We start from the raw sequence: 24623 nt of genomic DNA, 5'->3' as shown, positions 1-24623 counted from the left end.
GAGAAAAATCGACAATCGAACATAACTTTGAAATACTTGAGTTACATCCATTTTCTACCGCTTGTCCCTTTTGGGGTCGCTGCAGCCCATTCCAGCAAGTTTAATAGGTTTTAATGGTTTCTATGTTAATTTACTTTTAATAGTGATATGTTGTTTATGCCACCATACACAAAATGAACTAGCACTATAAGCATGCGCCGTCTTGATCTGTGCAGGGCGAGTCAACACACAAACATCTGAACAACAACGAGTCGGGTTATTCTGGAAAGACCGAGCAGACTATACACCCTCTCTGCTGGGACTCAACTGCAGCAAGTACCTGGCGTCCTTGAGTGCGTTCAAGAAATGAGACTCAGCGACTTTGTAAGGAATAAGGTTTTAATGATGGAAAAATACCTAACACGCTATACAAGCTAGATAGTTAACAAAAGGAAAGAAAATACATGAGACAAATCTACATTGTTTTGTACAGGCCACGTGACTTGAAAAAGGTCAAAACATTCAAAAGAGAAATTGCATCATAACTTAGGTGCCTTAAAAAAGAAAATGATAGGACACGAGTTATCATATAAAAGAAGAGCCCTAAGTCTTGCCGTGCATACTTTCATTAAAACATGGATACGTCCTGCGGGCTTGATGTTTGCTTCGAAACATGACGGACCTTTCCAAAGCTCACTGGATGTGAACACACGTTAAGGCTGTGGTGGTGGCAACGAGGCGCTACAGTCTGCTTTGAGTCTTTGCAGTTTTCGTTTTTAAGCAGACAGAAAAAGCTACCGTCCAGTTATAAAAACATTTTCACTAAAAGCAAGACGATGGCTGCGAATGTGATAGGTGAATCCTCTGCATTGTGACGTCAGCAGCCGAATAAATTAGCTAAGAAAGGTGGAAAGCCTACAAAACAGAGAAAAAGCTCATTTTGCAAGCACTTATTCATATGCAGAAAATGACGTCAGTTAAAAGCAGCTAGGAACCTTCAACAAAAAAGTATAAACTAATTCAACTTTTGTATTATATAGTGATTTGTTATTAAAGCTATACAAGGCATAGTGTCAGATTGTTGATTTTTAGTGTTTTTAGGAGTATTACTGACAGCTAAAAAGCCCTCAAAAGATTTCATGTTAGTACCAAGCTGTAAAGTTTTGTTATTGTTAAGAAGTTAAAAGTATGAAGATCACATTTTGTGAAAGTGTCCTTTCGTACGTGACGCTACATTCTGTCTGTGAGTAATTGACAAAAAAAACAAGGTGGAAAAAAGCGTCAGGGGGCCACACAGTTTGTAGGATGAGAACACGCCACCTCAGAGTCGTCGCCTCCTGAAGTTCAGTGGTTACAACAAAATGACCCAAAAGGTGCCCTCATAAAAACTGAATTTTTACAGCGCGCTTCGCAGCTCAGGAATAAACAAGTCAAGGCATCGGCGTCGTGGACAATCATTGAGCTGATTAAAATGTGACAGACAGGAGACAGGTCGATTGTCCGACGCGTCCTGCCTCACGGGGTTGGGGGTAGGAGGGGGATTTTTCACACGGACGTCTCCGACTGCAGCCGCATGACAAACTTGTGGCTCTTGGGGTCGATAAACTCCTCGCTGAGGCGCAAGAAGGGGAGGGGCGTCACCGTGACGACCAGCGAGAAGTCCAGCCGCCGCAGGGAAAAGACGAGGCCCTGGCGCAGGGCGGAGGTCACCGGCTCCTCGCTCACCAGGGTCCACTGCCGCCCCCTGCCGTTGTGCTGCTGGTACTGCATGGTGGGCCCCGGGCTGAGGTAACGCTCCAGGAAAGCCTGAAAAGGAAGACATTTGACAAACGTTATGGAATGTAACTGTAAGGTTGTGTGGATGCTGAAATGCCACAGAAAAATGGAAGTGAGGACTATATACCATATGATAATGACACTTTACAGTATGTCAGTATAGCAGAATACATATACAGTGAAAACCTAATTTACGAATCCCTTTATTTGCAAAATTTTCGATTTCCGATCGAGCCAAATACGCCTGCATGTGCAAACCATTTCTCTGTGTCAGGCAAAAAGCAGGACACCATGTCACTTCCTATTGCTTCAGCGTGCCTTCTGTTTTTTTTTTTGCCTTTTACTAACTCAATATGAATCTCAAAAGGACAAGACAAACATGGATAAAAGGTCAGAATCACTGTGGAGTAAAAAAAAAGAAGATATACCTGTATATACAGTCGTGCTCATAAGTTTACATACCCTGGGAGAATTTGTGATTTCTTGGCCATTCTTCAGAGAATATGAATGATAACACAAAAACCTTTCTTCCACTCATGCTTAATGGTTGTATGAAACTATTTATTGGCAAACAACTGTGTTTACTATTTTTAAATCAAAATGACAAAAGAAAGTACCCAAATTACCCTGATCAAAAGTTTACATACCCCAGAGACTTTGATCTGATAACATGCACAAAAGTTGACACAAACAGGTTTGAAAGGCTAATCAAGGTTCCAATCCTCAACTGTGACATGTTTGTTTTAGGGCTGCAACAACTAATCGATTAAAATCGATTATAAAAATAGTTGGAGATTAATTTAGTCATCGATTCGTTGGATCTATGCTATGCGCATGCGTAGAGGCAATTTATTTATTTATTTTTATTTTTTATAAACCTTTATTATAAACTGCACATGTACAAACAGCTGAGAAACAATAATCAAAATAAGTATGGTGCCAGTATGCTGTTTTTTCCCCCCAATAAAATACTGGAAAGGATAGAAATGTATTTTGTCTCTTTTATCCGATTATTAATCGATTAATCAAAGTAATAATCGACAGATTAATCGATTATCAAATGAATCGCTAGTTGCAGCCCTAGTTTGTTTGTAATTAATGTGTGTGTATAAAAGGTCAGTGAGTTTCTGGGCTTCTGACAGACCATTGCATCTTTCATCCAGTGCTGCACAGATGTTTCTGGATTCTGAGTCATGGGGAAGGCAAAATAATTGTCAAAGGATCTGCGAGAAAAAATAATTGAACCGCATAAAACAGGAAAGGGGTATAAAAAGATATCCAAGGAATTGGGAATGCCAATCAGCAGTGTTCAAACGCTGATTAAGAAGTGGAAAATGAGGGATTCAAGTAGGCCAGCAAAGATTTCAGCCACAACTGCCAGGAAAATTCTTCGAGATGCAAAGAAAAATCCACAAATAACTTCAGCTGAAATACAGGACTGTCTGAAAAATTGTGGTGTGGCTGTTTCAAGATGCACAATAAGGAGGCACTTGAAGAAAAATGGGCTGCATGATCCAGTGGTTTTTGTGTTATCATTCATATTCTCTGAAGAATGGCCAAGAAATTATAAATTCTCCCAGGGTATGTAAACTTATGAGCACAACTGTATATTTGAGAGGACAGAAGTATGGAAGAATCGACAAAGCAGCCAGTTCTAATTGTCATAAGAAGGGACTTTTCTGGAAAAAGATGCCAAAGCAGACTTATTTCACAGCGGAGAAGAGCTACTCTCGTTCAGCGGCGACTCTTTGAAGACACACAAGACCCCACCCCACCCCACCCCGCCCACTCCCATTGTCTGTGTTTCTTTCTAGCCAGCTTCTCTTTCGCCAATGTTAAGTTAGTGGATTTTTACTTTTTTAAATATATATTTAATATATGTACATATGCCAATATATTTAATACTAACTATACCAAATGATATATTACTAGAAGCATTCATAATTGTAAATTGTGGAAATGACATTTCCTTAGAACTATAGGACATATTTTTGTTTATTTGTTTGCATTTAAAGCCCCACTTAAGAACTTTCAGTTTTGGTTGATTTTGGCGGCACCAGTGGACCCAAGCGGTAGTGTTTTAGACTTAGACTTAGACAAACTTTAATGATCCACAAGGGAAATTTGTTTTGCCATAAGAAGACCACATTTCCCATGATGACTAGCACATATGTGGTCACACTGACAAAACTTTTCGTTTCTTTGGTTGTTTTAGACCTTCGGCCATGATAGCAGTAATTGCACACGGCACGTAGGCGTTCACATCGACTTTCATCTTATTAACAAATGGGGGAGTGTTTGCCGTAAAGCAAATCAGCACATTTGTAGTTTTTTGTATGGAAATGTTCCTGCCACCCTCCTTAAAGTAGCTTAGTGCCAGTAAAAGCGATACAAAACCCCCTCAGGCCATGACAGAGATGTCACTCAACGAGTTGTATCCATGTATCATCCCATAAGGTATGAAAATATTTGATGAAGGTTGAAAAGTTACTCAGTGCTGTTTAATTCAATGAAATACCAACAAAACTATTAAATTATTAAACATAATGCATTAAATAATATCCCTTTATCCATCCATCCATCCATTTTCTACCGATTGTCCCTTATGGGGTTGCGGGGGTGCTGAAGGCTATCCCAGCTGCACACGGGCGGAAGGCAGGATACAAGCTGGACAAGTCGCCACCCTTGGCACTCAGCATCAAGGGTTGGAATTGGGGGTTAAATCACCAAAAAATTATTCCTGAGCACGGCCACCGCTGCTGCTCACTGCTCCCCTCACCTCCAAGGGGGTGATCAAGGGTGATGGGTCAAATGCAGAGAATATTTTCGCCACACCTAGTGTGTGTGTGACAATCATTGGTACTTTAACTTTAACTTAACTAATACAAATAAAATATTTATATACTACATATTGAAATATACTTATTAAAAAGCTCCTATCAAATAAATGGCAATCATGGATATTTTGTATGCACTGTGTAACATTTTCCAGCCATATATAGGCATTTTTAATTTTTTCTTTACCCCCTATTGAAATTAAGTGTAATGAATGTATGTAATATGTATGTTGGTACAATTTGAAGCGCTTTGAGCATCTAGAAAAGCGCTATATGAATCTAATCCATTATTATTATTAATTGTCTCGCACATACGCTGGTTTATTGAAAAGGTCATTAGAGCCCCCTAGTGATAGTACCTGGTATTACTTTCCTGAACAAAGCAATGCTTAGAAGCCCCTATTAGAAGGAATAAGGTATTTTCTTAATTTTGTAGAGTAACTAACAAATAGGATTAACTTTGTACACATTTAAAAGTGCTTATGTGAGGTTTGGGACAGCAGGAAGCCCACCTTGGGTGCCATGTTGTGCGTGATGCAGAACTGCAGGTGAGTGAGGATGCTCTCCATGCTGTGAAAGGCCTGCTGGCGTGTGGTCCTCAGGTACTTCTGCATGGCCCGCGCCATTGGGGCAAAGATGGCTTGCGCCGCCTCCCGGGGGTCCATCACTTCGCGGGGGTGCTTGGGGGAGGAGGCGACCTCCTCCTCATGGAGACGCTTGATGTGCGTGAAGGCCTCTTCTACCGCCACCACCAACCTGGAAGGTGACGGGGCAGCAGGTTACTTACAAGGGTCTATTTTCTTAAGAAGAATTTCATGGTTAATGTTCATGAACTATCCTGCTAAAAGTCTTAAAGGGGAACATTATCACAATTTCAGAATGGTTAAAACCATTAAAAATCAGTTCCCAGTGGCTTACTATATTTTTCGAAGTTTTTTTCAAAATTTTACCCATCACGCAATATCCCTAAAAAAAGCTTCAAAGTGCCTGATTTTAACCATCGTTATATACACCCGTCCATTTTCCTGTGACGTCACATAGTGAAGCCAACACAAACAAACATGGCGGAAAGAACAGCAAGCTATAGTGACATTAGCTCGGATTCAGACTCGGATTTCAGCGGCTTAAGCGATTCAACAGATTACAAATGTATTGAAACGGATGGTTGTAGTGTGGAGGCAGGTAGCGAAAAAGAAATTGAAGAAGAAACTGAAGCTATTGAGCCATATCGGTTTGAAACGTATGCAAGCGAAACCGACGAAAACGACACGACAGCCAGCGACACGGGAGAAAGCGAGGACGAATTCGGCGATCGCCTTCTAACCAACGATTGGTATGTGTTTGTTTGGCATTAAAGGAAACTAACAACTATGAACTAGGTTTACAGCATATGAAATACATTTGGCAACAACATGCACTTTGAGAGTGCAGACAGCCCAATTTTCATCAATTAATATATTCTGTAGACATACCCTCATCCGCGCTCTTTTCCTGAAAGCTGATCTGTTCAGTTTTGGAGTTTATGTCAGCAGGCCAGGGAAGCTAGGGTCGATATTCTTCTCTTGATCATCTTCGGTGGTATCCAGGGGGTTTAGCTCGCTCGTCTGCGGGAACAAACTGCCGCCATTGCTTGCCGTGCTACCGAGGTCCTTTGTCCCTGAATTGCTCACACACTCCGGCAGATTCAATGGGGGTCTGGCGGCAGATTTCTTTGACTTTATCGTTGGAAATGCATCTGCTTTGAGTGTCGCAGGATATCCACACATTCTTGCCATCTCTGTCGTAGCATAGCTTTCGTCGGTAAAGTGTGCGGAACAAACGTCCAATTCCTTGCCACTTTCGCATCTTTGGGCCACTGGTGCAACTTGAATCCGTCCCTGTTCGTGTTGTTACACCCTCCGACAACACACCGACAAGGCATGATGTCTCCGAGGTACGGAAAACAGTCGAAAAAAACGGAAAATAACAGAGCTGATTTGACTCGGTGTTTGAGAAAATGGCGGATTGCTTCCCGATGTGACGTCACAATGTGACGTCATTGCTCCGAGAGCGAATATTAGAAAGGCGTTTAATTCGGCAAAATTCACCCATTTAGAGTTCAGAAATCGGTTAAAAAAATATATGGTCTTTTTTCTGCAACATCAAGGTATATATTGACGCTTACATAGGTCTGGCAATAATGTTCCCCTTTAATACGCTGTACAGCACGTAGCATAGCATAGATGGCATCCATCCACATTGACACTTAAGCACATGGGTGAATAGGTCGCTTAGGGCAGTGTTTTTCAACCACTGTGCCGCGGCACGCAAGTGTACCGTGAGATACAGTCTGGTGTGCTGTGGGAGATTACCTAATTTCACCTATTTGGGTTAATTTTTTTTTTTGCAAAACAGTAATTATAGTCTGCAAATGATGTGTTGTTGTTGAGTGTTGGTGTAGTCTAGAGCTCGGCAGAGTAACCGTGTAATACTCTTCCATATCAGTAGGTGGCAGTAGGTAGCTAATTGCTTTGTGGATGTCGGAAACAGAGGGAGGCAGCGTGCAGGTAAAAAGGTATCTAATGCTTAAGCCAAAAATAAACAAAAGGTGAGTGCCCCTAAGAAAATGCATTGAAGCTTAGGGAAGGCTATGCAGAACAAAACTAAAACTGAACTGGCTACTAAGTAAACAAAAACAGAATGCTGGAGGACAGCAAAGACTTACTGTGGAGCAAAGATGGCGTCCACAATGTACATCCGAACATGACATGACAATCAACAATGTCCCCACAAAGAAGGATAAAAACAACTGAAAGATTCTGGATTGCTAAAACAAAGTAGATGCGGGAAATATCGCTCAAAGAAAGACATGAAACTGCTACAGGAAAATACCAAAAAAAAAAGAAAAAAGCCACCAAAATAGGAGCGCAAGACAAGAACTAAAACACTACACACAGGAAAACAGCAAAAAACTCTTAATAAGTCACGGCGTGATGTGACAGGTGGTGACAGTACACCTACTTTGAGACAAGAGCTATAGTGATGCATGCTTGGTTATGGTTTAAAGTTGTATTGTTGCGCTTGTAGCTTGAGAGCAAGACAACTTGAAGTATCGTTTGACACACAAAAACGTGCGCGTCGTTTATTCCTCCAACAACCAGAATGAATGAACGCTTACTATGGCGTCACATTAGTGCCAAAAATCCGAGCGCATAAAAACTGTTATCGCGCGCTGATTCTCCACTTCGTGCGCGACACCCTTTTGCGCTCGCGTGCTGCCTTTTTGCGCGCGCGCGGTGCCTTTCTGCGCGCTCTCTGTGTACTCCTGGCATCTCTCCTCGCGCTGTCATGTTTCTTTTTGGCACTTTGGGGGCGGGTATGCTTAGACGGCCCCTCCTTTCTGATTGGCTCTGAGCATTTTTCAAATGACCAATGATTCTCCAGCGTAGCAACGTTGTAGCCATCTTACCTCGGACATCTAGCCTCAATCATTACATTGATGTCAATGGTACATGTACTAATTAAATTACCATAACTTGCTCGATTTTCGACCAATTTACAAACGGTTTGCCTTGTTACAAATCTTATTACATGTAGATATGACATAGGATGCTGTACCTGTTGAAATTACCTCTTTCGCTTTAAAAAAAATTACTTAATTGTGCAACATAGTTGTGTAGGGTCAGTGTTAGTCAGTTCTCTGATTATTTTAAACTGTTTCAGAATACATTATTAAAAGGCTATTTTTAACATTTTAAAAACAAAATTCAAAGATTATTTCATTAATTTTATGGCTGAATCAAAAGAAATTCCATAAATTAGAAAACAAATGTTCAAGAAGAAGTGAAAATATAAAATAATGTTATGGTTGGATGTTATTGCTGGTGGACCAGTTCTGGCTGAAAGATGTGATTATGGTGTTTGTTGTCTTATTATTTATTTGGGCCACATTTTGTATTACCCTGTATTGTGTTTATGTGGTATGAAATAACCTTCATCAGCGCGCGACATTTTTTTATCCATTTCTTCCTCTGTAAATCTTGATACATATTGACGATGACCCGCCCTGCTATACTTCTGATTGGCTCTGAGCATTTTTCGCCTGACCAATCAGAAAGAAGGGGCCGTCTAAGCATACCCGCCCCCAAAATGCCAAAACGAAACATGACAGCGCACAGACCGAGACGGCGCGCGTGCAAAAAGGCACCGCGCGCGTGCAAAAAGGCACCGCGCGCGTGCAAAAAGGCACCGCGCGCGTGCAAAAAGGCACCACGCGCGCACAGAAAGGCACCACGCGCACACAGAAAGGCACCGTGCGCGCGCAAAAAGGCACCACGCGCGCGCACGAAGTGGAGAATCAGCGCACGATAACAGTTTTTATGCGCTCGGATTTTTGGCACTAATGTGACGCCATAGCTTACGTCACAAACCCTCCAAAATGGCGGGAACAACAAACCCCCACCTTTGGGAGAATTTCCTGACGGCCACTTAAAGGGGCCGCACTGAATTACTCACTCTTAACTGCATTTATGAATGTAAACAAGAACAACATTGTTATGTGCACAAAAGAACAATGGCAGTGAATAGTGACGACAAAGTCAAGTAAACAGGTGTGGTGAATTATGTCCTTAAATCAACCGCTACAGTTTTTACTTTTTACTGTCAACTGAGTTTCATTTTTTAATTATTTCTGCTGGTGGTGTGCCTCCGGATTTCTTCAACGCAAAAAATGTGCCGTGGCTCACAAAAGGTTGAAAAACACTGGCTTAGGGCGTCTGACCTGGCTTTGCGTTTGCGGATCCTGCGGTCCATTTCCGCCTCCTCGTAGTAAAACTCGTTGTGGGAGTTATCTCGCCTCCTGGCGGCGGCGGCGATCATAGCCCGTGATTGGCCCGTGGAGTTATTGGTGGGGTTTTCTTCACACAAAAAAGCATAAGCATGAGCATGTCTGCCGTTTGAGGAGTTAAGCTGAAGATATGTTTACCATCCAGAGAATAAACTTTGAAGCCCGTCATCTTCTTGGACAGAATGGACTTGGGGAGGTTGACAAGGGCTGGGTTGTAGACGGGAAAATCGTTGTAGTAATGGTCCAATACCCAGACGGCTGCCCGCTGAATACTAGAGGACACCAAGTTATTTTGTGGTTGGTACAAAAGAATGTTCCACGCTGGGACGGCCGCACTAACCTGAGGTGACCCACGTTGTAGAAGCGGCTGGCTCCGTCTGTGCTGCGCACCACCTTGAGGCAGAAAGCGGGCTGCAGGTGTCGGACCTCCAGAAGCACCAGCGCCAGGTACTGGATGAAGAGCAGGGCGTCCACCAGCGAGGCTGCATATTCTACGATGCCCCTGTAGTCACGCTCGCGGGGCTCCAGCACACGCACGCCGTAGAAGAGCCAATAGGACGCCACGAAGAGAAATACCAGCACCATCAACAGGCAGCGGAAGACAAAAAAACGTGGCAGGGTGGCACGAGGCGGCCGCAGGAAAAGAGCCCAGGAGGAGATGAGCAGGACAAGGAGTTTGAAAGCCAGAGACACGTAAAGGCCCTCACAAGGCGTGCCGCACGGCTCCAAGGCGTCACGCCACAGCACCTGTGGCAGAATGAGGAAGGCCAGCGGCGTGACCAGGGCGAAGAAGCTCAGGCAGCCGCCTAGCGCCGGACCCACGAAGCGCTTGCATTCCAGAGGGGTCGACTCCTCTAAGTCTTTGGTGACGCGGGTTAGGTCTTCATTGGAAATGCTGTGCTCTGACGTCCCCGTGACCACCGTGGTGGTCTCACCCCAGTTGTCATCCTGTCAGACAAGGAAAAGGGACAATTTAGAATCGAAATACCTTTTCAAAAGTCAAATTCCAACACTTATTTATGCTATTAGTTTCACTTTTACTGTACTTCTAAGTCCATTAGAACAGATGCTATTATGCTACTAACAGACATGTTTATTTTGTAATAGCGAAACATCCATCCATCCATTCATTTTCTACCGCTTGTCCCTATCAGCTGCATTCGGGCGGAAGTAATAGCGAAACAGTACAATAAAAATAAATAGAAGATACACTTATAAACATCCATCCATCCATCCATTTTCTACCGCTTATTCCCTTTGGGGTCGCGGGGGGCGCTGGAGCCTATCTCAGCTACTATCGGGCGGAAGGCGGGGTACACCCTGGACAAGTCGCCACCTCATATCAAATATAATTATGTTAAAATAATAAATTATTTCACTTTTTTTGCAATTAAAAAAAAAAAAATTATAAAAATAATTTGAAGATATTTAAATTACTAAAACTAATCATGCATTACATACTATACATTACCTTTTGCACTATATTTTAATTTATATTATTATGTGTTGTCAACTTTGTACTTTTTATGTCATTGCCTGAAATAAATAAATAAATGGAAAAAAAAATGAAATGAACGAATATGTATTATTTTATTACATTATACAACCTTCAAACACAACATTACCGCAACCAACTATTGAATTTGACCTGTGTTTTATTTCTTTTAGGTTCGACTCTTAATTCTTTCTTACTCAGTTGTGAAAACGGCCACTAAAAACGTTGAAGGTTCATAAAGAGCAAGGGTGTCCGAAGTGCAGCCGGCATTTATTTTTTTAATGGCTCGCGTCACAGTATAGAAATATGTTTTAATTCAACTTAAAAAATTAAAGGGAAACTGCACTTTTTTGGAATTTTGCCTATCGTTCACAATAATTATAAGAGACAAGAACACTGTTTTTTATAGAATTATAAAGATGATAAAAAAACTAATCATTGCATCATTTGAGCCATCACAGCACTTTAAAACAACTTCAAAACACTCTCCAGTGTTTTATATACACGCTGCAAGTATATATATATATATATATTATATAGTAACAGACACATTCATAATAATATGTAATATGTACAATATTTACCGTATTTTGGTCATTTTAAGCAATGCCAGAACTTCTTTCCTCATTTATTTCCGCTTACAGAGCGTACTTCCGACTTCCGGCAACAAATGTGTGTTCCTACTTCCGGAAACAAAAGCGTGTTCCTACTTCCGGAAACAAATGCGAGTGTCTTCTAACCCTGGCAGACTTAGTAACAGACAATGAAGACAACTATTTTTGGACAAATCAGGATTCACAACCTACTCGATCCTGTCTTTAGATGGTAGACTGTTTACCATGCTTCTTTGAGGTTCATCACAAACTGTAGAGCCATGACACACCACTGTGACTTGTACTTTCGGGTGGGATGGCCTTTCCGGTCCACTAAGAGACAGTGTCATTGGTACACTTTTATTTACAAGGCTCTTCTGGGACTATTGCCCGATTACATTTGTACATTAATTACACAGAAGTACGGACTCTTATGCACTGAGATCCTATGATCAGCGTTTGCTCTTTGTCCCTTTTGCTCGCACTGAGCTGGGGAAAAAAGCTTTTGCCTTTGCAGCTCCTTGTGCTTGGAACATGCTACAAAGAGACTGGAAGCTGACTGAATGTGTATCCTTAAATGCTTTTAAATCTAAACTGAGAGCATTTGAAGGATTATCTGCAACTGTTTTACTTGATGTCCCATCTTGTCATTTTTAATGTGTAATGTGAATGTAATTTCATGTGTAACTTTGCTGCCTCCTGGCCAGGACTCCCTTGAAAAAGAAGTTTTTAATCTCAATGGGATTTTTTTCTGGTTAAATTAAAAAAATAATTTTAAAAAATCTTTTTTAACCTGAATAAACGAAGGATTGACCACTGGTTATAGAAGCGAGCACGTTGGAGCTGAAACGTTGGAGCTGAAACGTTGGAGCAGACGGGTGAGGTTGGCGTGACTTGTTGAACTTGGAGCCAATCTATGCTATGCTATGCCGACATAAATGGCATGCTTATCGAAAATAAGATGGAAAAAACTTCCCCGGACTTATTAATGACATTATATTTCTACTATATTTCTATATTTGCTGGTAATTGGAGAGCCAAGTGTTTTCTGAGGTGGTACTTGGTGAAAAGAGTTTGAGAACCACTGGCTTAGTGTATCTTGACTAGGGCTGGGCGATATGGCCTTTTATTAATATCTCGATATTTTTAGGCCATGTCACGATACACGATATATATCTCGATATTTTGCTTTCGCCTTGAATGAACACTTGATGCATATACCGGTAATCACAGCAGTATGATGATTCTATGTGTCTACATTAAAACATTCTTGTTCATACTGCATTAGTATATGCTTATTTTAAACTTTCATGGAGAGGGAAATCACAATTAAGTCAATTTACCAAAACTGTATTTATTAAACAGTTATTAAGCAGTGGCACAAACATTCATGTCATTTCAAAACAGAAAGTGCAAGATTGTCAGAGACATTTTAAAACAAGCTATTAGTGCACTTTTGTGCATGATGTCACTCAGAGGACATATCAAAACAGTAAATTAAAGTGCACTTTTTGTACAGAACACCACTACAATAGTTTAAAAACATGATGTCACACAAGATATTTCAATAAGTGTCAAATAAAAATGAGCTGCATAATAGGAAATCAAATAGTGTTCGTCCTTCGCTATGTGGTAGGTTCCTGCGGACTAGGAATGTCCCGATCCGATATTTGGATCGGATCGGCTGCCGATATTTGCCAAAAATTGCGTATCGGCAAGGCATGGGAAAATGCCGATCCAGATCCAGTTTAAAAAAACACTCCGGTCCGTGTTTTCCAACGCACCGATTTAAATAATACATTCCACTTTTCTGCTGCTCCGTAATTTCCGTTCCGCATTTTCCAGCACACCTTCAACACATCCACAATTCTCACGCAGTTGCTTTTAGCTGCTGGCATTACACGACAGGCTCTTCTCACTCTTTCCTGTGTCTCCCTCTTACAGACAGCGAGCGCACCTTCTTACACACGTCACATACTGTCACGTCATACGTCACAAACTGTCACGTCATACGTCACATACGTATACGTCCTCTCCCAGCAGAGAGCGAGGTAGCGGCATGGCTAACGTTAGCTGTGATGCTAGCGCAGCCGCTAAGGTGCGCGCCTGCTCAAGCGTCCTCTGCGCACGGCAAATCTATGCCACGCACAAAATCAAATTAAAAAACATCCGGCGCCCCCCTCCACACCCTGGATTATAAATAATGTAAATAATTCAATGTGATTATCTTGTGTGATGACTGTATTATGATGATAGTATATATCTGTATTATGAACCCCGACTTAAACAAGTTGAAAAACTTATTCGGGTGTTACCATTTAGTGGTCAATTGTACGGAATATGTACTTCACTGTGCAACCTACTAATAAAAGTCTCAATCAATCAATCAAAACACGCAGAATCATCATACTGCTGTGATTATATGCATCAAGTGTTCATTCAAGGCTAAGGCAAAATATCGAGATATATATTGTGTACTGCAATATGGCCTTAAAATATCGCAATATTAAAAAAAGGCCATATCGCTCAGCCCTAGTTCAATGATGCCATTTCTGTTTGTCATGTATAATTTTGTCTATTTTGTGTTTATCCTTGAATAAACAGGTCAGTTTCTTGTTACCAACCATTGTGTATTATTCAAACTCCCCTAATTCAGCTGGCTAGTTGTTATCAAGAGTACTAAAACCCTTTTCAACATGATTCTGACAACTAAGTAGGCTAAATAACTTTAAACTTTAATACATGCTCGGATAGGCCAGTATCGGTCAGTATCGGTATCGGTCAGTATCGGTATCGGATCGGAAATGCAAAAACAATATCGGTATCGGATCGGAAGTGCAAAAACCTGGATCGGGACATCCCTACTGCGGACAGTATCTCCTTTTGTTGTCGACTCTTTTTTCATACGGTGTTGATCTGGAAATGTTTGCCTCGGCATTTTGATGGTGTGGCACCGAACGGAGATGTTGACATGCGGAGTAAGCACTCTTCATTCTCTAGCAGGGGACTTTTCAAATGATGCTACATATTAGCAGTAACGCTACTTTTTATAGAAACGCTTTTGCCCCACACTTGACAAATTACGGTTGTCGGTTCGGCATATTCCCACTTGAAGCCAAACCACCGCCAGACGATGGACACCCTGCTGTTTTTCTTGGGAATTAATTCTTCCTTCATTTGCCACTACAATAGTTTAAAACAAATAAAGTGCACTTCTGTGCATGATGTCACACAAGATATTTCAATAACTGTCAAATAAAAATGAGCTGCATAATAGGGAATCAAATAGTCTATGTCCTTCGCTGTGTGGTAGGTTCCTGCGGACGTTATCTCCTTCTGTTGTTGACTATTTTTTTCATACGGTGTTGATCTGGAAATAGTTGCTTCGGCATTTTGTTGGTGTGGCACCGAACTAGGATGTTGACATACGGAGTTTCAAGCACTCTTCATTCTCTAGCGCAGTGGTTCTCAAATGGGGGTACGCGTACCCCTGGGGGTACTTGAAGGTATGCCAAGGGGTATGTGAGATTTTTTTTAAATATTCTAAAAATAGCAACAATTCAAAAATCCTTTATAAATATATTTATTGAACAACACTTCAACAAAATATGAATGTAAGTTCATAAACTGAACATCAAATCAAGTAGGCTATTCCATGCATTACCATAAATCCAGAGTTTCCCTCCTGCCATGATGGTTTGACCCTCACTAAAATGTCTGTCAAAAAGAACTGTGAAAAGAAATGCAACAATGCAATATTCAGTGTTGACAGCTAGATTTTTTTGTGGACATGTTCCATAAATATTGATGTTAAAGATTTCTTTTCCTGTGAAGAAATGTTTAGAATTAAGTTCATGAATCCAGATGGATCTCTATTACAATCCCCAAAGAGGGCACTTTAAGTTGATGATTACTTCTATGTGTAGAAATCTATATAATTGAATCACTAGTTTATTTTTCAACACGTTTTTAGTTATTTGTATATCTTTTTTTCCAAATAGTTCAAGAAAGACCACTACAAATGAGCAATATTTTTGCACTGTTATACAATTTAATAAATCAGAAACTGATGACATAGTGCTGTATTTTACTTCTTTATATTTTTTTCAACCAAAAATGCTTTGCTCTGATTAGGGGGGTACTTGAATTAAAAAAATGTTCACAGGGGGTACATCACTGAAAAAAGGTTGAGAACCACTGCTCTAGCGGGTGACTTTTCAAATGATGCTACATTAGCAGTGGTGCTACTTTTTGTAGCAACGCTTTTGCCGCATAATTGTTCAACATTTTCCCACTTGAAGCCAAACCACCGCCAGACGATGGACCCCGTGCTGTTTTTCTTGGGAATTAATTCTTCCTTCATTTGTTAGCAGATTCGCACCTTTTCTCTCTCGTATTACCACCCGCACCGCACCGTTAGCATCACAGCTAACATTACCATGTCGCTACCTGTCTGCTCCGCGGGAGCGTGTGACGTTGCACACGTGACAGTATGTGACGTATGTAAGAAGGTGCGCTTGTTTTAAGTCTTTGTGAGAAGGAGACAAGAAAGAGTGAGAAGAGCCTGTAGTGTAATGCCCGCAGCTAAAAGCAACTGCGTGAGAACGTATTCTCGAATATCACGATATAGTCATTTTCTATATCGCAGAGACAAACCCGCGATATATCGAGTATATCGATATATCGCCCAGCCCTAATCTTGACCTACATTGGAATAGTTTGATCCTGTTTAATAATATGAATTCAAAGTAAAAAAAAAAGCTGGAAGACCCCTAAATGATGTAGACAATTGGGGTACTGACCCTGTCGTCTCCGCGGGTCGACTCTGCATCGAGCAGCGGCTCTCCCGGCGTCTGAATGGTCACCGATTTGTCTCCACGGCTGCTCCCGTCTCTGCTTTTAGAACGATGGCGGTCCCTCCGTTCCCTGCGAGACATGCCGTTTACTTGATGATATCCCTCCTCTCATGAGAGGCCATTTTTATTCTTAAGAAGTAGCCAAGCGACCCACCTGTGTTTGCGAGAGCTGCGCGAGTGCGACGACTTGTACGAGTATCCCGAGTACTGCGACTCGTTGTCCATGTCTCGGGTTGGCGGTGAGCGGGCTTTGCGGGCCCCGCCTCCTCCTCCTCCCCCCGTACCGCACTGCTTGCCGACGCCTCGCAGCTGGCTCTTGTGCTCGGAGATGGACTTGGTGGAGAGGGCCAAGGGCAGCTTGAGCAGGTCAACCTTGCTCCTGAGGGAATCTATCTTGGAGGCTGGAAAGGGGGGCGAAGGAGAAGGTGGTAGAGGGTAGGGGGGTGGGGGGGAGGGTATAGGCTACAGCGATGAGGAGGAGGAGGGGCGGGAGAGGAGGACGGGTAGGAGAGTCGAGGCAGGGAGAGATGAGGTGGCCGCAACCTGAAAGGAAAACGTAGAAAAGGCCATGAACACGATTTTCATGTTTGAATTCTGTTACTGTCGATCATTACTGAAAGTCAACAGAAAACTGACCACGTTTTGGCGAGGAGCTGGATAAAGGTGCATTCTTAGTGAAAATGGGACCGTTTTAGGTTTGATCTGCCTTGGGTGTTTATTTGTCACAGGTAGGGGTGTAACGGTACGTGTATTTGTATTGAACCGTTTCGGTACGGGGGGTTCGCTTCGGTTCGGAGGTGTACCGAACGAGTTTCCACACGAACATATAAAGTCTTAACAAGCTGCTCCGCTTCCTTCTGCCTCTGCCAGTATTCTACACAGCACCCAGCATTGTCCCACCCACACAACCATCTGATTGGTTACAAACAGAGCGGTAACAGCCAATCAGCAGTGCGTATTCAGAGTAGGGATGTCCCGATCCGATATTTGGATCGGATCGGCCACCGATATTTGCCAAAAAATGCGTATCGGCAAGGCATGGGAAAATGCCGATCCAGATCCAGTTTTAAAAAAAACTCCGGTCCGTGTTTTCCAACGCACCTATCTAAATAATACATTCCACTTTTCTGCTGCTCCCTAATTTCCGTTCCGCATTTTCCAGCACACCTTCAACACATCCACAGGTCTGTGGATTCTCACGCAGTTGCTTTTAGCTGCTGGCATTACACGACAGGCTCTTCTCACTCTTTCCTGTGTCTTCCTCTCACAGACAGCAAGCGCACCTTCTTACACACGTCACATACTGTCACGTCATACGTCACATACTGTCACGTCATATGTCACATACGTATATGCCCTCCCCGAGCAGAGAGGTAGCAGCATGGCTAACGTTAGCTGTGATGCTAGCGCAGCCGTGCTAGCAACGCTCCCTCTAAGGTGCACGCCTGTGCAATTGCGCACGACAAATCTATGCCACGCACAAAATCAAATAAAAAAATAAGCGCATAACAATTTTCGACACACGGACACGACAGAGAAAACAGTTTTCGTCATTATTGTTCAAATATTGTAACGTCTGTCGAGACGCTTATCTCCATTCGGTGCCACAAGCCCACGCCATCAAAATGCCGAGGCAAACATTTCCAGATCAACACCGTATGAAAAAAATAGTGATTTTTTTAGTTGTGATTTCCTTCTGTGCATGAAAGTTTAAAAGTAGCATATATTAATGCAGTATGAAGAAGAATGTTTTAATGTAGACACATAGAATCATCATACTGCTGTGATTATATGCATCAAGTGTTCATTCAAGGCTAAGGCAAAATATCGAGATATATATCGTGTATCGCAATATGGCCTTAAAATACCGCAATATTAAAAAAAGGCCATATCGCCCAGCCCTAGTTCAATGATGCCATTTCTGTTTGTCATGTATGATTTTGTCTATTTTGTGTTTATCCTTGAATAAACAGGTCAGTTTCTTGTTACCAACCATTGTGTATTATTCAAACTCCCCTAATTCAGCTGGCTAGTTGTTATCAAGAGTACTAAAACCCTTTTCAACATGATTCTGACAACTAAGTAGGCTAAATAACTTTAAACTTTAATACCGGTACATGCTCGGATAGGCCAGTATCGGTATCAGTCAGTATCGGTATCGGATCGGAAGTGCAAAAACAATATCGGTATCGGATCGGAAGTGCAAAAACCTGGATCGGGACATCCCTAATTCAGAGCGCATGTAGTCAGTGCTTAGCGTTTAGCAGGTAAGCATCAGGCAGCGGACTCTCCCCAAATTATAATAAACACCTCCCAGTCAACTACTAGTAACATCACTATGAGCCCGTTGACGTTCTAGAAATATAAACGGCAGCTTCAGCTCGCTCGCAGTCCTGGCTTGAGGTGAAGGCTAATTCGCTTTTAGCGTAACGTTAGCTCATTTTGCGGTGTGTGCGTGTGTGTGTGTGTGTGTGTGTTACGGACAGCAAAGCCCTGTCTGTCTGTTATTTAACTTTACCTTTTTCTGTGTTGATTAAGCTGTGTTGAAGCAGCAAAAAAGGACATTGTGTTAAATGAAGAGTTTCTGTATCTGATAGTTGATATAATAATATAACTGCATCATAAAGCCTACATGAACTGCATGGTGTTCAGGGATGAATAGTCTCTCCTATTGCTATTGTATTATTTTTTCAGCTATAGTTACATTAATCATTAGTAATGGAGCAGCCTAGTTTTGAATGGCAGGGTCCCTGCTATCACATGTTGATAAAAATATAACATTTACATAATAAAAATCAACTACAGGCTTCCCAAATGCTGTAATAAAATAAGCATGAAGAGTTGACTTGAAACTGTTTAATGTTGCACTTTTTATATGTAGAAGAAAAGTTTTGTCATTTTTTTTAATCTGAGCAACAACTTGAGGCAGTTTAATGTTGATTAACATGGGCAGAATTATTATAGTGTTCCCAATGTTAAAAGGATAAAGCCATTGTTTACAAATTTGGTAAATAAATAACCCAAAAATGTATATTTTGTTGTTTTCTTACTGTACCGAAAATGAACCGAACCGTGACCTCTAAACCGAGGTATGTACCAAACCGAAATTTTTGTGTACCGTTACACCCCTAGTCACAGGTGTTGAGGTGTTTGAGTAATGAGTTGGCACTGACAGGTGTCATTTGAAATATGCGTCCCATCACCCCCAGCGTGGGAATCAAACCCCCGCACCCTCCCCAACCTTGCCAGCCAGCGTGCGGCCCTATGGCACAATGACCCACTAAAACCGAAGACGTACGATGTTGGCTACGTGTGCTAGCGCAGCGTCCTGCCAGGTCTTGGTGGCGGTTAGTCATCACGCGACCGCTTTGCCGACACGCCATAACAATGGTGGCCATATTGGATTACCGCGTCTTCACAAAAACTAGTTTGGCCTCTCCTGGTCTTACATTCCCTCCCGCGCTGCCCGAGTCTCCCCTGGTAACCAGGCCCTTCCGCTGCTATGGTGATGAAAGAGGGCGTTCAGTTTGAGGGACGAGGGAGGGGTGCGGGGGGTTGTAGGTTGACAGTTGCCATGGAAACATGACCTCACGCCGCCCTCTGCTCCTACCCAACACGCTGCTGAAAAAACACCAAAATAGAAGACCAGCCATCATGACGAATGCCAGGCTGTCATACGCTGGTTAGTTGATAAAAAGGTAGGCGTGGCTTAAAAGGGATGGTCTCGATTGGTCTTGTGGGAGTTTAGAGGGGCTGCCATTAAACTCTAATGTGGTCCTGATCTTTTTTTTTTATCTTCCATTAGCGGCAACATATTTAAATCCACTTCCTGTGCACACAGATATGGAAACATTATCACCCACAAGTGTATTAAATCTCTCCTTCAACACACTTTTTTCTGATGCAACAACAGGAACAAGCATGTTATGTTGTACTATTCTCAAAATAAAGCAACTGGAATGTGACAAAACTTATTTTTGTCATTCTTAGAATTCTGTTTAAAAGCAATGCGAAGGAAAAATAAATTAGATTTATGCCACGTCAGGTGATGTTTGTGAGTGAGGACAATGGACCAAGGGACACGGGAAGGTCACTCAGTTGTCCACATGACCGCCGTAGTGGCGTTTCCAGTTTGAATGCAGAAGGGGTGACGCGTTTGAGTTTGGCCTTATAGAACTAGTCACATAATCTCAATTCAACTTCAATTCTTTATTTAAAATAGAGACAGCACATATTAATGAACATATATGTAACATGTATATATGTCGGGTTTTACCCAGGTTGGTGTATACATACAATGAAACGACAATAACATGCACACAGAGAAAAGTCAGGATCAAACCCACACACTGCAAAAACTGAAATCTAAGTAAGATTAAATATCTCAAATAAGGGTGATATTTGCTTATTTTCTGTCTGATAAGAAAATTCTTCTCACTAAACAGATTTTATGTTAGAGTGTTTTACTTGTTTTAAGTGTTTTGGTCCTAAATGATCTCAGTAAGATATTACAGCTTGTTGCTGAGATTTTATGACCATGAGTAAAACATGCTTGAAACTAGAATATCAACTGTTGCAAAGCTGTGTCATCAACACTCACAAGTATAAAACTACTTTTACAAAGTAATCATTTCTTACTTCAAGCATGAAAAAAAAAAATCATGATTTTGACACAAATGTGTCTCATAATTAAAACAGATGACAGCCAAATGGACTTTGCTGTTTTATTTTCAATGAAACAATAGAAAATATGTACTCATACAGTAGTACAGTTGGCACAGTACAGTAAATATTTAAACATTTAACATGTGACATTTCAAACAATTTTGAACAGAAATAGTTCATGCACATTCAGATAAATTCTTTAAAATTACAATAAAAACATTTTTTGGCGCACTAATTGACTGAAAGAGCACGCACTTGGCGCGATGATGTCATGTTATCGATGGAAAAATGCATTTTTAGACCATATGATTTGCCTGAGCGGCTAGGAGACCCCAAGAATAACAAGGGGTTGCTTGTTGCCTTTCCATTAAGAAAAATAAATTAGTTTTTAGTTTAAGTTTGCTGGTTTCAAGAAATGTAATGCCGAGCACACATCATTATGTCAAGATAATGGCACTAGCATTTACCTAATTTAAGAATATTTTTCAACATATTGAGCAAAAAGGTCTTTTTTTTCTACCAAGAAAAGTGCACTTGTTATTAGTGAGAATATTCTTATTTTAAGATATTTTTGGGTTCATTGAAGTTAGCTAATTTTACTTGTTTTGGAAAGTCTTTACAAGCCAAATTTTCTTGTTCTATTGGCAGATAATTTTGCTTAGTTCAAATAAAATACCCCTAATTTTTGTAAAAATTTTTTCTTGTTTTTGAACACTGACTTTTTGCAGTGCAGAGTAAGTGACAGTCAGGTCATTTAAAAGAGAGTTAAAAAAAACAGGTAATTACATCAAAAATAACAAATCAATTAAATAAAAAAATCAAATAAAAAGTAGGAATGTTTACGTATTCCATTGCACATAGCCCGAATAAAGTGCCACGATATACTGTATTGCATATACAGCCTGAATAAAGTGCATGATATATTGCACACGGCCCGAATAAAATGTCAGATGTAAAAGTATAGATGTGTAAATGACATTTAAGTGCTCATATTATGACAGCGATTAAATGACCTTTTATCATTGTGTTTATTTGTGTGATCACAAATCTGTTTACTTTTTAACCAGGCCTTTAATTGACTTATAAATGTAGCAAAGCTGGCGCATTCCCTTACTGCGGTAGGTAGACTGTTAGAACATTTTGACCTAAAGAGGTTTTTCCTCACTGGCACCTCACAGTCTCCTCTATTTGTGGTCCTTGTGATACAAGATGTAGATGTTCCACTAGTTCTGTATTTAATGGAATCATTTAGTGGGGACGGAGCTAATCCATGTAGGCGTTTATATATCAGACAGGCGTTTTTAAAGGGGAACATTATCACCAGACCTATGTACCGTATTTTCCGCACTATAAGGCGCACCTAAAAACCACAATTTTTCTCAAAAGCTGACAGTGCGCCTAATAACCCGGTGCGCTTTATTACGATTCATTTTCATAAAGTTTCGGTCTCGCAACTTCGGTAAACAGCCGCCATCTTTTTTCCCGGTAGAACAGGAAGCGCTTCTTCTTCTACGCAAGCAACCGCCAAGGAAAGCACTCGCCCCCATAGAACAGGAAGCGCTTCACCCGCCCCCATAGAACAGGAAGCGCTTCACCCGCCCCCGGAAGAAGAAGAAAAAACGCGCGGATATCACCGTACGTTTCATTTCCTGTTTACATCTGTAAAGACCACAAAATGGCTCCTACAAAACGATCCGGTTCATAAAAAGACTCAATCTCTCCATCCGCACACGGATTACTACCGTATTTCACAGCAACTGAACCGCACTGTGGAACGGGAGCACGTACGGTGAATATTCGCTCCACAGGGAATGAGAAGTCATCCTTCACTGTGGTTCTAGCTTGCCATGCTAACTTCCACCCATCCAAAAGAGACCTTTCCAGCTGGCGTCATCATAAAAGCTAACTCGAAGGGATGGATGGATGAAGAAAAGATGAGCGAGTGGTTAAGGGAAGTTTACGCGAAGAGGCCGGGTGGCTTTTTTCACACAGCTCCGAAGGCGAACACACCTTCACTAAGACGGGCAGATAGCGCCGGTCGACATACGCCAACATCTGCCAGTGGATCGTAAATGCCTGGGCAGATAGTTTCGGTCACAACTGTGGTCCGACCTTTCCGGAAGGCAGGATTCACAGAACTGCTGGACAACAGTGACACTGACTCCGGTGACTTCGACGAGACGGAACCGGCCATTTTGGATCCCGTATTCGCCCAACTTTTCAATTCGGACACCGTAGACGAAGAATTCGAAGGATTTACGAATGAAGAATAACTTCAGAAGGTGAGCGCTATGTTTATTTTGTGTGTTGTGACATTAACGTTCGAGCAACATTATGTTGCTATTGTTCTACACCATTTTGAATTTTACTATGTTTGTGATTGCACATTTGCGTACATTTTGGGACAGAGTTGTTAGAACGCTGGTTTTCAATATATTATTAAAGTTTGACTGAACTATCTGACTGTTTTTTTGACATTCACTTTAGCGCAGCGTTTTTTTGACATTCACTTTAGCGCAGCGTAGGCGCGGCTTTTAGTCCGGGGCGGCTTATTGGTGGACAAAATTATGAAATATGTAATTCATAGAAGGTGCGGCTAATAATCCGGTGCGCCTTATAGTGCGGAAAATACGGTAAGCGTCAATATATACCTTGATGTTGCAGAAAAAAGACCATATATTTTTTTAACCGATTTCCGAACTCTAAATGGGTGAATTTTGGCGAATTAAACGCCTTTCTAATATTCGCTCTCGGAGCGATGACGTCACAACGTGACGTCACATCGGGAAGCAATCCGCCATTTTCTCAAACACCGAGTCAAATCAGCTCTGTTATTTTCCGTTTTTTCGACTGTTTTCCGTACCTTGGAAACATCATGCCTCGTCGATGTGTTGTCGGAGGGTGTAACAACACGAACAGGGACGGATTCAAGTTGCACCAGTGGCCCAAAGATGCGAAAGTGGCAAGAAATTGGACGTTTGTTCCGCACACTTTACTGACGAAAGCTATGCTACGACAGAGATGGCAAGAATGTGTGGATATCCTGCGACACTCAAAGCAGATGCATTTCCAACTGGACTGGACAGATAAGCTTTCAGGAAAAGAGAGCGGATGAGGGTATGTCTACAGAATATATTAATTGATGAAAACTGGGCTGTCTGCACTCTCAAAGTGCATGTTGTTGCCAAATGTATTTCATATGCTGTAAACCTAGTTCATAGTTGTTAGTTTCCTTTAATGCCAAACAAACACATACCAATCGTTGGTTAGAAGGCGATCGCCGAATTCGTCCTCGCTTTCTCCCGTGTCGCTGGCTGTCGGGTCGTTTTCGTCGGTTTCACTTCATGTCGGTTCAAACCGATATGGCTCAATAGCTTCAGTTTCTTCTTCAATTTCGTTTTCGCTACCTGCCTCCACACTACAACCATCCGTTTCATTACATGCGTAATCTGTTGAATCGCTTAAGCCGCTGAAATCCGAGTCTGAATCCGAGCTAATGCCGCTTTACCTTGCTGTTCTATCCGCCATGTTTGTTTGTATTGGCATCACTATGTGACGTCACAGGAAAATGGACGGGTGTATATAACGATGGTTAAA

General features: G+C 41.6%; 1 protein-coding gene across 1 annotated transcript in view; it reads right to left on the bottom strand.

The window, feature by feature from the left end:
- Positions 1-360: 360 nt before the first annotated feature.
- Positions 361-24623, bottom strand: part of vangl2 (VANGL planar cell polarity protein 2) — a 55533-nt gene continuing 31270 nt past the window's right edge. The window contains exons 2-8 of the mRNA XM_061978990.1: positions 16516-16904; positions 16308-16431; positions 9758-10365; positions 9556-9689; positions 9352-9487; positions 5105-5348; positions 361-1785 (exon numbers count right to left, since the gene is read on the bottom strand). Of these exons, the coding sequence (XP_061834974.1) occupies positions 1525-1785; positions 5105-5348; positions 9352-9487; positions 9556-9689; positions 9758-10365; positions 16308-16431; positions 16516-16586 (1578 nt within the window). The 5' untranslated portion in view covers positions 16587-16904 and the 3' untranslated portion in view covers positions 361-1524. The remainder of the gene's footprint in view (positions 1786-5104; positions 5349-9351; positions 9488-9555; positions 9690-9757; positions 10366-16307; positions 16432-16515; positions 16905-24623) is intronic.

This window comes from Nerophis lumbriciformis, linkage group LG19 (assembly GCF_033978685.3).
Source record: "Nerophis lumbriciformis linkage group LG19, RoL_Nlum_v2.1, whole genome shotgun sequence".
Lineage (NCBI taxonomy): Eukaryota > Metazoa > Chordata > Actinopteri > Syngnathiformes > Syngnathidae > Nerophis > Nerophis lumbriciformis.
The sequence above is the reverse complement of the archived record's forward strand: the minus strand, read 5'-3'. Positions and strand labels throughout refer to the sequence as shown.